Source organism: Oncorhynchus gorbuscha, linkage group LG02, assembly GCF_021184085.1.
Source record: "Oncorhynchus gorbuscha isolate QuinsamMale2020 ecotype Even-year linkage group LG02, OgorEven_v1.0, whole genome shotgun sequence".
In the NCBI taxonomy this organism is placed as follows: domain Eukaryota; kingdom Metazoa; phylum Chordata; class Actinopteri; order Salmoniformes; family Salmonidae; genus Oncorhynchus; species Oncorhynchus gorbuscha.
The window spans coordinates 90,850,087-90,864,005 of NC_060174.1; the positions used below are offsets into that span (position 1 = coordinate 90,850,087).

The window sequence follows — 13,919 nt, forward strand, 5'->3', positions numbered from 1 at the left end:
CCAGATCTGCCAGTCAACCAGAATCTTCCAGATCTGCTAGTCAACCTGAATTTTCCAGTTCCGCCAGCCAGCCAGGATTTACCGGAGCCTACTACCTGCCTGAGCTTCATCTCAGTACTGGGCTTCTTCTGGTACTGGGCTTCCTCAGTACTGGGCTTCCTCTCAGTACTGGGCTTCCCTCAGTCCTGGGCTGCCCCTCAGTCCCGGGCTGCCCCTCAGTCCCGAGCTGCCCCTCTGTCCCGAGCTGCCCCTCTGTCCCGAGCTGCCCCTCTGTCCCGAGCTGCCCCTCTGTCCCGAGCTGCCCCTCAGTCCCGAGCTGCCCCTCAGTCCAGTGGGGATCTGGGTGAGGACTATTAGGCCATGGTCGGCGGAGAGGGTGGATTATCCCAGGACGTGAAGGGGAGGAACAAGGACATTAATGGAGTGGGGTCCACGTCCCGAGCCCGAGCCACCACCATGGACAGACGCCCACCCGGACCCTCCCTATGGTTTGAGGTGCGTCCGGGAGTCCGCACCTTAGGGGGGGGTTCTGTCACGCCTTGGTCATTGTATTTTGTGTTTTCGGTATATATTTGGTCAGGCCAGGGTGTGACATGGGTTTATATGTTGTTTTCGTATTGGGGTTTGTATTATTTGGGATCGCGGCTGATTAGGGGTGTTGTATAGGCTTGGCTGCCTGAGGCGATTCTCAATCAGAGTCAGGTGATTCTCGTTGTCTCTGATTGGGAACCGTATTTAGGGAGCCATAGTTTCGCTTTGTATTTCGTGGGTGATTGTTCCTGTCTTTGTGTAGTGTTCACCAGATAGGCTGTAATAAGTTTCACTTTCCGTTTGTTGTTTTCGTCTTTACAAGTTATTTCATGTACCGCGATTACTTCATTAAAGTCATGAGTAACCAACATGCTGCATTTCGGTCCGACTCTCTTCCTTCAACAGATGAACGCCGTTACACCTGTCTTGAGGGCCAAGAGGCATGGCAAGCATAGCTAGCACCCTATGCCACCACGGAACATCCAAGTCGTATTGCTATCATTACCTTTATCTGTTGTGCCACTTTAAAGGCACTATGAATCAACTACAGATTGGCTCTCAGAGTATGATGTATTTACAATGCCTTCGGAAAGTATTCAGACCCCTTGACTTTTTCCATATTTTGTTACGTATTCTAAAATGTATTAAATAAATGTTTATCCTCATCAATCTACACACAAGACCCCATAATGACAAAGCAAAATTTGTTTTTTTTAAATGTTTGTAAATGTATTAAAATTAAAAAACAGAAATACCTTATTTGCCTAAGTATTCAGACCCTTTGCTATGAGTGTTATGCAGGTGAGTGAGGACCCAAAAGCGACTTAACAGAAACAGAGTTTATTCAAGTCCAAACAGAAAATATCAAATCCTGAATCCTTAACAGGAACTGTCCAAACGGGGAATAACAGAAATCCTCTTGTCAGTAGAGGGGAATCACAGGATAAGCGGCCACAGATTGCAGGTCGCTTCGAGTAGGCGCAGGCCGTAGCTGACAGAGACACCTGCTCACACGCAGCATCTGATGAAGGCAAAAACACGACAGGACGGAACAAGAACACAGTACAGCAAACAAGGATCCGACAAGGACAGAAGCGAAAACAGAGAGAGAAATAGGGACTTAATCAGAGGGCAAAATAGGGGACAGGTGTGAAAGAGTAAACGAGGTAGTTAGGAGAATGAGGAACAGCTGGGAGCAGGAACGGAACGATAGAGAGAGAGAGAGGGAAAGAGAGAGGGAAGGAACCTAATAAGACCAGCAGGGGGAAACAAATAGAAGAGAAAGCACAGGGACAAGACATGACAATCTATGACAAAACATGACAATGAGACTCGAAATTGAGTATCCTGTTACCAATGAACATCCTTGAGTTCTACAACCTGGACTCCACTTGTGGTAAATTAAATTGATTGGACACATAAACATATCTATATAAGTTCCCACAGTTGACAGTGCATGTCGGAGCAATAACCAAGCCATGAGGTCGAAGGAATTGTTTTTTTCCCATTTCTCCTTGCAAAACAGCTCGAGCTCAGTGAGGTTGGATGGAGAGCATTTTTGATTCTCGATTGGATTCAGGTCTGGACTTTGACTTGGCCATTCTAAACACCTGGATATGTTTATTTTTGAACCATTCCATTGTAGATGTTGCTTTATGTTTTGGATCATTGTCTTGTTGGAAGACAAATCTCCGTCCCAGTCTCAGGTCTTTCGCAGACTCCATCAGGTTTTCCTCCAGAATGGTCCTGTATTTGGCTCCATCCATCTTCCCATCAATTTTAACCATCCTCCCTGTCCCTGCTGAAGAAAAGCACGCCCAATTTTTCCGTTTTTTATTTGTTAAAAAAGTTTGAAATATCCAATAAATGTCGTTCCACTTCATGATTGTGTCCCACTTGTTGATTCTTCACGGAAACATACAGTTTTATATCTTTATGTTTGAAGCCTGAAATGTGGCAAAAGGTCGCAAAGTTCAAGGGGGCCGAATACTTTCGCAAGGCACTGTATGCACTATTGAAGGTCCCCAAGAACACAGTGGCCTCCATCATTCTTAAATGGAACAAGTCTGGAACCACTGTCATGACATGACCCTTTCTGGGTGTAAATCATGGCTCCCCTCTCTCTCCTACACCCAGGTTCTGCTATCTCTGGTTATGCAGAGAGAGACACCACAGTGTGAACAAATGATTTCACTTGGCCAAACTCCTAAATCCCCAAAATGGGGTAATTAAACTATATTCCCACTTGTGGGAATGATCCGTGGACACTTAAGGGGCGGGTATGACGAGTGTGTTTCATTTGGTGAACTCATGGTGGACAGGAAACACACATAACTATCTCTCTGAATGTGTACACTTCTCAATGATGGGGTTTTCATATAATTATTGTATGAAATGAATGAGTATAGATGAATAGATTAAACTATTTGTGAAATTATGTAATGTGATGTTAACCTTTAGAATGAGAGAATTGTATTCCCTGTAAAGTTTAACTAGTCAGCGGCCACGCATCCGTGAGCACAGACATAATCTGGCGTCATGGAACCTGTCACTCCCTGACCGTAGAGATCCTTTTATTCTCTATGTCTGTTTGGTCAGGGTGTGACTCGGGTGGGAAACTCTATGTTCTTTGTTTCTATGTTTTGGACGGGTATGGTTCTCAATCAGGGACAGCTGTCTATCGTTGTCTCTGATTGGGAATCATACTTAGGCAGCCTTTTTCCTTTTTGTATTTGTGGGTAGTTATCTTTGTTAGTGGCATTATAGCCTAAGTAAGCTTCACGGTCATTTCCTTGTTCTTTGTTTTGTTGGAGACATTTATCAACAAAAGAAATGTACACTCACCATGCTGCACCTTGGTCCGTGATGACAGCGATCGTGACAGAACTACCCACCACAAACAGACCAAGCGGCGTGGCCGGGAGGGGCAGACAAAATGGACATGGGAAGACAGGCTGGAAGGAAAGGGATCCTAGATGTGGGAGGAGATCCTGGCTGGAAAGGAACGCCTGCCGTGGAAGCAGCTGAGGAAGGCGGAGGCAGCTGGTAAAGAGGCCCAGCGTTACACAGGGTCACGGCTAGCACGGAAGCCCTAAACCAAAAAAGGTTTGGGGGGAGGGGGTGGCACACGGGGAGATTGGCGGAGTCAGGGTTTAGACCTGAGCCAACTCCCCGTGCTTACTGTGGGGAGCATGGTACTGGTCAGGCACCGTGTTATGCCACCAAGATAGATGCCCACCCGGACCCTCCCCTATAGTGTCAGGTTTGCGTCCGGGGTCCGCACCTTTGGGGGGAGGTACTTTGCCTGCTCCACACACCAGGCTTCCAGTGCATCTCCCCAGTCCGGTGAGACCTGTTCCGATTCCACGTACCAGGCCTCCAGTATGTCTCCCTAGCCTGGTAAGCGCTGTGGCAGCTCCACACACCAGGCTTCCAGTACGTCTCCTCAGTCCAGTGAGACCTGTTCCGGCTCCACGTAGGAAGCCTCCAGTGACGATCCATGGCCCGAAGCCTCCAGTGATGATCCATGTCACGAAGCCTCCAGTGATGATCCATGGCACGAAGCCTCCAGTGATGATCCATGGCACGAAGCCTCCAGTTATGATCCATGGCATGAAGCCTCCAGTGATGATCCATGGCACGGAGACTCCAGCGTCGATCCGCGGTCCGGAGCCTGCAGCGACGGTGTCTGGTCCGGAACCTCCAGCGACGGTCTCCGGTCCGGAGCCTCCAGTGACAGTCCCAGGTTCGGAGCCTCCAGTGACAGTCCCAGGTTCGGAGCCTCCAGTGACGGTCTCCAGTCCGGAGCCTCCAGCGACGGTCCCCAGTCCGGGGCCTGCGGCGAGGGTCCCCAGTCCAGGGCCTCCAGCGACGGTCCCCAGTCCTGGGCCTCCTTTGACAGTTCCCAGTCTGAGGCCTGCGACGAAGGTCCCCAGTCCGGGACCTGCGGCGATGGTCCCCAGTCCGAAGCCTGCGGCAAGGGTCCCCAGTCCGGGGCCTGCGGCGAGGGTCCCCAGTCCGGGGCCTGCGGCAAGCGTCCCCAGTCAGGGGCCTGCGGAGAGGGTCCCCATTCCGGGGTAGGCAACGAGGGTCCCCGCACCAGAGGTGCCACCAAAGTGGGGGGAGCCAGAGGTGGAGCGGGGTAGGATGCCCACCCGGACCCTCCCCTATAGTGTCAGTTATGCGTCCAGAGTCTGCACCTTTGGGGGGGGGGGGTACTGTCCAAATTAGAGCATGACAGACGTAGGTTTACCATGTTGAGAAATAAGGTGATGAAAGAAATCAGACAGGCCAAGGCAAACCTTTTAATTAACATAATTGGTGAAGCAAATGGAAATTCTAAACTGATCTGGGAGAATCTAAAAAAGTTAACAGGGAAAGACCATAGTAACACTGCAAAAAGACTAGAAATCATGTTGAATAACAATCTAACACAGGATGCAAGCGAAATAGCAATAGCCTTCACTTCCTACTTTATTGACTCTGTCAGGGTACTGACACAGAACCCCTCCACTGGTTTCTTGGGCTCAGTGCTAGTAAATTATGCTCAACCTGTCTTCATCATAAGGGAGGTTTCTGAGTCAAATGTGAACAAGGTGATTAGCTCACCAAAGAACTCTAAAGCCAAAGATGTGTTTGGGCTGGACTCTACCTTTCTTAAAAACTACAAAGAGTCACTCATTGGCCCCATTACTAAGGTCACCAACACATCAACACCGTGTCGGAGATCTTTGTGGGCTATACTCGGCCTTGTCTCAGGATGGTAAGTTGGTGGTTGAAGATTTCCCTCTAGTGGTGTGGGGGATGTGCTTTGGCAAAGTGGGTGGGGTTATATCCTTCCTGTTTGGCCCTGTCCGGGGGTGTCCTCGGATGGGGCCACAGTGTCTCCTGACCCCTCCTGTCTCAGCCTCCAGTATTTATGCTGCAGTAGTTTATGTGTCGGGGGGCTAGGGTCAGTTTGTTTATCTGGAGTACTTCTCCTGTCCTATTCAGGTGTCCTGTGTGAATCTAAGTGAGCGTTCTCTAATTCTCTCCTTCTCTCTTTCTTTCTCTCTCTCTCTCGGAGGACCTGAGCCCTAGGACCATGCCCCAGGACTACCTGACATGATGACTCCTTGCTGTCCCCAGTCCACCTGGCCATGCTGCTGCTCCAGTTTCAATTGGCCTGGGCCCTAGGACCATGTCCCAGGACTACCTGACATGAGGACTCCTTGCTGTCCCCAGTCCACCTGGCCATGCTCCTGCTCCAGTTTCAACTGACCTGAGCCCTAGGACCGTGCCCCAGGACTACCTGACATGATGGCTCCTTGCTGTCCCCAGTCCACCTGACTGTGCTGCTGCTCCAGTTTCAACTGTTCTGCCTTATTATTATTTGACCATGCTGGTCATTTATGAACATTTGAACATCTTGGTCATGTTCTGTTATAATCTCTACCCGGCACAGCCAGAAGAGGACTGGCCACCCCACATAGCCCGGTTCCTCTCTAGGTTTCTTCCTAGGTTTTGGCCTTTCTAGGGAGTTTTTCCTAGCCACCGTGCTTTTACACCTGCATTGTTTGCTGTTTGGGGTTTTAGGCTGGGTTTCTGTACAGCACTTTGAGATATCAGCTGATGTACGAAAGGCTATATAAATAAATTTGATTTGATCTATTGGTCTCGGGGTGTTACCAAGGGTATGGAAGTCGGCCATAATAACGGCCATCTTTAATTCAGGCGACTCTGCTGACGTGAGTAACTACAGGCTCATTAGCATACTACCTGTGGTGTCAAAGGTTGTTGAAAAGTGTGTAGCTGAACAACTGATTGCCCACCTCAACAACAGCACCTTCACATTACACTCCATGCAGTTTGGCTTCAGAGCGAAACACTCCACAGATATGGCCAACTGCTTTCTTCTGGAAAATGTGAAGTCCAAGATGGACAAAGGGGGCATTGTTGAGGCTGTGTTTCTGGACCTAAGGAAGGCTTTTGATACTGTTAACCATGAGATTCTCATCACAAAATTGTCCAAGTTCAACTTTTCCCCTGATGCCTTGAGATGGATGAAATCATACCTTGAAGGCAGAACTCAGTGTGTCAGAGTGACTAATGAGCTGTCGCCCACTCTTAGCTATGATGTGGGCGTACCCCAAGGGTCAATACTGGGGCCCCTCCTGTTCAGCCTGTACATTAATGATCTGCCTTCTGTCTGTACTGGGTCTGAAGTTAAAATGTATGCAGATGATACAGTGATATATGTGCATGCAAAGAGCAAACAACAAGCTGCACAAGACCTCACGACTGTAATGGTCCAGGTTACAAAGTGACTCAGTGACTCGTGTTTGCATCTCAATGTGAAAAAAACTGTTTGCATGTTCTTCACAAAGAGGGCAACAGATGCTACTGAGCCAGATGTCTATGTGTCAGGGGAGAAGCTCCAGGTGGTATCTGATTTTAAGTACCTTGGCATCATACTTGATTCCAACCTCTCTTTCAAAAAGCATGTGAAAAAGGTCATTCAAATAACCAAATTCAACCTAGCTAATTTCCGAATTATACGAAATTGTTTGACTACAGAGGTAGCAAAACTGTACTTCAAATCTATGATACTCCCTCACTTAACATACTGCTTGACTAGTTGGGCCCAAGCTTGCTGTACAACATTAAAACCTATTCAGTCTCTCTACAAACAGGCTCTCAAAGTGCTAGATAGGAAGTCCAATAGCCATCATCACTGTTACATCCTCAGAAAGCATGAGCTCCTAGGTTGGGAAAATCTTGTGCAATACACCAAAGCATGTATTGTATTCAAGATCCTAAATGGCCTGGCTCCCCCTCCCGTCAATATTTTTGTTCAACAGAAAATCCAAACATATGGCAGCAGACCCACAAGGTCTGCCATGAGAGGTGACTGTATAGTTCCCTTAAGGAAAAGCACCTTTAATAAATCCGTTTTCTCTGTGAGAGCTTCCCATGTCTGGAATACACTGCCATCAGACACACATAACTGCACCACATATCACACTTTCACAAAATGCTTGAAGACATGGCTAAAGGTCAATCAGATTTGTGAACATAATCCCTAGCTGTGTGTTGCCGCTTTCCATGTTATCTGTTGTAGCTTGTGAGGTGTGGAAACACTTTGTTGCTTTTATGAATTTTGTCTTTCTGCTTTTTGTTCTGTGTTGCTATGTCTGTATGCTACATCTTGCTTGTCCTATGTTGCTCTGTCTGTATGCTACATCTTGCTTGTCCTATGTTGCTCTGTCTGTATGCTACATCTTGCGTGTGCTATGTTGCTCTGTCTGTATGCTACGTCTTGCTTGTCCTATGTTGCTCTGTCTGTATGCTACGTCTTGCTTGTCCTATGTTGCTCTGTCTGTATGCTATGTCTTGCTTGTCCTATGTTGCTCTGTCTGTATGCTACGTCTTGCTTGTCCTATGTTGCTCTGTCTGTATGCTACGTCTTGCTTGTCCCATGTTGCTCTGTCTGTATGCTACGTCTTGCTTGTCCCATGTTGCTCTGTCTGTATGCTATGTCTTGCTTGTCCTATGTTGCTATTGTCTATATTGTAATTGTTTTTAATAACCTGCCCAGGGACTGCGGTTGAAAATTAGCCGGCTGGCTAAAACCGGCACTTTTACTGAAACGTTGATTAATGTGCACTGTCTCTGTAAAAATAAAATAAACTCAAACTCAAACTATCGATCCCTACAGAATAAGAGCAAATCTTAGATACTAATTACTAGACTTCAGCTAGAAATGATGTAAACAAAGGACAACCACCAAAACATCTACTCTAAGAACAATGAACGCCTGACATATTCTTTACAACAGACACTATCAGGAGCCGCCGATAGAGCTACCACCTTGAGTAACCAGAGACTCTCTGATGAACTGACTCTCCAGCAGACGGACCACAATTCCAATAGCGACAATAAGGCCGTAAATATATTGATTGCAATTATTCCCAAATGAGCGAGCGTTCATGTGCAAAGGATTAGCATTTCAATTAATATAATTATCCACTGTGTGTAGTGATCCATTTTGTCTGTCTTTCTCGCTCCACACCCCCTTTTCTTTGTATAGCAGGCCGTCATATCGGTTTAGCCCAATAGGGGATCTCCCCTATCATTGTTAGTAACCAATATCTACTGTTTGTTATGTATTTCTGTGATTATTTAGTTAGTAAATAAATGTTTAAGGCAATTGGTGTATGGATGATTCATAGTCTAGACTGGGTTCGTACAGATAACCAACAATTTATGACGTTTGGAATGAGACTGAGGTAAAGAAGAATTCATTAATAGAAGACTGTGTGTATAGAAGAACGGATGTGTACCAAACTCACTAAAAGTGGCAGTAATAAAGCCTCTCTTGAAAAAGCCAAACGTTGACCCAGAAAATATAAAAAACTGTCGGCCTATATCGAATCTTCCATTCCTCTCAAACATTTTAGAAAAAGCTGTTGCGCAGTCTGGTTTTAGAACCCATCATAGCACTGAGACTGCACTTGTGAAGGTGGTAAATAACCTTTTAATGGCGTCAGACCGAGGCTCTGCATCTGTCCTCGTGCTCCTAGACCTTAGTGCTGCTTTTGATACCATCGATCACCACATTCTTTTGGCCTGGTTTAGATCTTATCTGTCAGAAAGATATCAGTTTGTCTCTGTGAATGGTTCGTCCTCTGACAAATCAACTGTAAATTTTGGTGATACTCAAGGTTCCGTTTTAGGACCACTATTGTTTTTTCACTATATATTTTACCTCTTGGGGATGTCATTCGAAAACATAATGTTAACTTTCACTGCTATGTGGATGACACAGAGCTGTACATTTCAATGAAACATGGTGAAGCCCCAAAATTGCCCTTGCTAGAAGTCTGTGTTTCAGACATAATAAGTGGATGGCTGCAATCTTTCTACTTTTAAACTCGGACAAAACAGAGATGCTTGTTCTAGGTCCCAAGAAGCAAAGAGATCTTCTGTTGAATCTCACAATTAATCTTGATGGCTGTACAGTTGTCTCAAATAAAACTGTGAAGGTCCTCGGCGTTACTCTGGACCCTGATCTCTATTTTGACAAACATATCAAGGCTGTTTCAAGGACGTTTTTTTCCATCTATGTAACATTGCAAAAATCAGAAACGTTCTGTCCAAAAATGATGCAGAAAAATTAATCTATGCTTTTGTTACTTCAAGGTTAGACTACTGCAATGCTCTACTTTCCGGCTACCCGGATAAAGCACTAAATAAACTTCAGTTAGTGCTAAATACGGCTGCTAGAATCTTGACTTGAACCAAAAAATGTGATCATATTACTCCAGTGCTAGCCTCCCTACACTCAAATCAAATCAAATCAAATTTTATTTGTCACATACACATGGTTAGCAGATGTTAATGCGAGTGTAGCGAAATGCTTGTGCTTCTAGTTCCGACAATGCAGTGATAACCAACAAGTAATCTAACTAGTACACTGGCTTCCTGTTAAGGCAAGGACTGTTTTTTTTTTATACCTACAACGCATTACATGGGCTTGCTCCTACCTATCTTTCCGATTTGGTCCTGCCGTACATACCTACACGTACGCTATGGTCACAAGACGCAGGCCCCCTAATTTTTATTTTTTGCTAATGCATAAATTAAATAAACTCAAACAAACCCCTGTTGCTGTAGTTATGTATTTGCTATAAACATAGTCTGCAGGTTGGGAAGACCGCTGGCCTAGTAGGTGCAATACATTAGAGGGGGTTAAAAAGTATTGTAATGAAACAGCAGGGAGCAGGTCTCGAACCCTCGACCTTCGAACCCGAGGTCCGGCGCGCTATCGACTGGACCGCAAAAGCACTACTCCCTCCTTTCAAAGAGCGCAAACCCAGGGTCGTTACACTACTCTCTCCGTTCAAAGAGCGCGTCCTCGCGCTAGCTTGCGGCTGTACTTCTTACAGGAACGCGCCCCCCGGCCAAGCACACGCACTGTCGTGGATGCGAGGTCCGATCACTTCTGACACCATGCTCGTGCGCAAACACTTCTCCCTCCTTTCAAAGAGCGCAAACCCAGGGTCGTTACAGTATCATAGCATCAGTAGTCTTGTCCACCCATGCTCTTTTACATGGAACCGGGCTTAAAGACAGTCGGTAACCAACGTTAGATTTACGCTTAGCCAGTTACATCATTGCAATGAGCTATTCGTGTACAGTAGACTACATAAAGTAGGTTCTCTCGCACCTTCGAAGTCTTCACTTTTCTGCAGTGTCCAAAAAGCAACTGTAGCTTCTGCGTCGATGTCAAACCAATATTTATTTTGCCCTTATCTATATCTGCACATTATATATAACATATTCCACCTTCCATCAAGATAGCGGTAAAGTTGCCGTATCCTTAAGCTGTGTATATTGCATGCATGTACAGTAGCTAGGTCTACTTTCGTTTTTAAAGTATTTTAGACCCGGTATCACGCGGTCACCTTGGTGACGGGATACCCATGCACACGCTCGTCTATAGTCCAAATTCGCGCCTATTTATTGCACAACTATACAACCCCAAATTAACAGTAAGCATGTTAACATTTGTAGCTCTTTCACATAGCCTACGTTTAGCATATTAATTAAGTGTATGGTTTTATAAAATCATTAAGGCATGAATGCATGTAGGCTTATCTGGAACTTTTGAAGAGACAAAACAGACACAATGCTCAATTATGAGAAGCTGTTCAGTTTATTCTTGAAATGTTATTATAGCTTTTCTAAAATGGGATAATTGCCTCCTCTTGCTGCCTTTTTGGTCAATTAATTGTGCAAACTCATTATTGAAATGCCAATTGAAATTCATACAATATCACAACAAAAAAGCCTGTACCAACAATATGTATACTAAACAAAAATATAAATGCAACACGAAACAATTAAAAATATTTTATTGAGTTACAGTTCATATAAGCAAATTAGTCAATTATAATAAAATCATTAGGCTTAATCTATGGATTTCCCGTGACTGGGAATACAGATATGCAGCTGTTTGTCACAAATACCTTCATAAATAAATAAAGTAGGTGCGAGGATCAGAAAAACAGTCAGTATCTGGTGTGACCACCATTTGCCTCATGCAGCGTGAGTTGATCAGGCTGTTGATTGTGGCCTGTGGAATGGTGTCCCACTCCTCTTCAATGGCTGTGCGAAGTAGCTGGCCATTGGCGTGAACTGGAACACACTGTCTTATACGTTGATCCAGAGCATCTCAAACAAGCTCAATGGGTGAAAGGTCTGGTGAGTATGCAGGCCATGGAAGAACTGGGACACTTTCAGCTTCCAGAAATTGTGTACAGATCCTTGCAACATTATCATGTTGAAACATGAGGTGATGGCAACGGATGAATGGCACAACAACGGGCCTCAGGATCTAATCACGGTATCGATCGCTGTGCATTCCAATTGCCGTTGATAAAATGTACATTTTGTTCGTTGTCCATAGCTTATGCCTGCCCATACCCTAACCCCACCATGGGGCACTCTGTTCATAACATTGACATCAGCAAATTGCTCGATCACACAACGCCATAGACGTGGTCTGCGGTTGTGAGGCCGGTTGGATGTACTGCCAAATTCTCTAAAACAACGTTGGAGGCAGTTTATGGTAGAGAAATGAACATTAAATTCACTGGCAACACCTCTGGTGGACATTCCTGCAGTCAGCATGCCAATCACACGCTCCCTCAAAACTTGAGACATCTGTGACATTGTGTTGTATGAAAAAAATGCACATTTTAGAGTGGCCTTTTATTGTCCACGTGTATAATGATGTTTAATCAGCTTCTTGATATGCAACACCTGTCAGGTGGATGGATTATCTTGGCAAAGGAGGAAAGATCAGTAACAGGAATGTAAACATATTTGTGAACAACATTGGAAAGAAATAAGCTTTTTGTGCGTATGGAACATTTCTGGGATATTTTATTTCAGCTCATGAAACCAACACTTTACAGGTTACATTTATATTTTTGTTCAGTATACATTTGTACATAATGAAAATGTTATGAGATACTCCAATATTTTCTAACATAAATGGTTATTGCTAGCTATATGGAGTGGGATGAGCTTCTTTCTGTGTCATTGTACAAAAACATTGCTTATTTCACATGCTGATAACAGTAGCCTAGGTGGGCGTATTTTGACACAGGTCACATTGCTTTTTTGGAGAACTGGTCTGGAGAACTGGACCTGCATTGGTTTTTACAAAATGTATGTTGTGCACAAAAAAAACATTTTGAGAAGTAATTCAACTTTCACAATATTCATTATTTTTCAATCAAATGTTTCTAGGAGTATCATTTTGAACATACAAATTATTTTAGAACTGTTTCTGATTGAGGCTGGCACATGAGTAGGGACATAGAATGGCAGTGTGACATGACCAAACCCTTTGGTAGTCAAGGCACATCTACCAGCACATTGTATGTTATTGAGACTCATTCAATATTTTCAGAGTTGGGGATAAGGGGTTGAGTGGGGGAAAAGTAATCAATTCACATACACAGCCTTAGACTTTACACATAAATAATGATAAAATATATTTTTTAATAATTTTGGAAACCAAGCTTTGCCATCAAAGATAAATGTAGGGCAAACTATGCCCTCACCTTTCATAAAAATACGCTTTATCTAATACTAACTCACTAAGCTGTTTTTTAAATGAAATATACTGACTTTCTTGTGTCTAGCTAAAGTTTATGTGAGTAAAAATATTCTTTAGGGGGGCTTTTTTCATTGTGAACCAGGGCCTTGTGAGTTGTTGTTTGTGATCCAGGGCCTTGTGAGTTGTTGTGATCCAGGGCCTTGTGGTTGTTGTTTTTGTGATCCAGGGCCTTGTGAGTTGTTGTTGTTGTGATCCAGGGCCTTGTTGTTGTTGTTGTGATCCAGGGCCTTGTGAGTTGTTGCTGTTGTCAAGTCCATCCAGAGGGAAGTGCTTCTTGTCTCTGTGATTGGTTGCTGTGGATGTCTCTGTGACCGTGAGCAGAAACTGTAGCTGCCTGTTCTATATTTTGCTGTTATTTCGTGTTACATTGCTCTCCTCTTCTCTTTTTATCTGTCTCACTCTCTCTAACTGTCCTCCCAGTGTTAGGAGAAGAGAAAAGTGTGTGAGTGAGCATGGAGCACGGAGACCACCGTGCTAAGGGCCAGAGGGAGAACGAGGGGTCGTAGGTCAACGCTGGAGCTGACAGCTGGATGGAGGGAATAAAAAATAAATGAAGAAGGATGTCTTATGAAGGACAGAATAAAGGGTCAGATGCAGGGGTGAAAGTAAGGTGGTCCGGTACGGCGTCCCAGCAAAATAAATAGTGGGGGTACGCCATACTGGTAAAACATGAGCCTATCACAATAACTAAAACCAAATGTCAAGAAAACCGGAGGCT

At 44.8% G+C, this 13,919-nt stretch overlaps 1 protein-coding gene across 1 annotated transcript in view; it reads right to left on the reverse strand.

The window, feature by feature from the left end:
* Nucleotides 1–12,341: 12,341 nt before the first annotated feature.
* tecta (tectorin alpha) overlaps nt 12,342–13,919 on the reverse strand; it is a 45,784-nt gene continuing 44,206 nt past the window's right edge. The window contains exon 25 of the mRNA XM_046326817.1: nt 12,342–13,727. Coding sequence (XP_046182773.1) covers nt 13,624–13,727 — 104 coding nt within the window. The 3' untranslated portion in view covers nt 12,342–13,623. The remainder of the gene's footprint in view (nt 13,728–13,919) is intronic.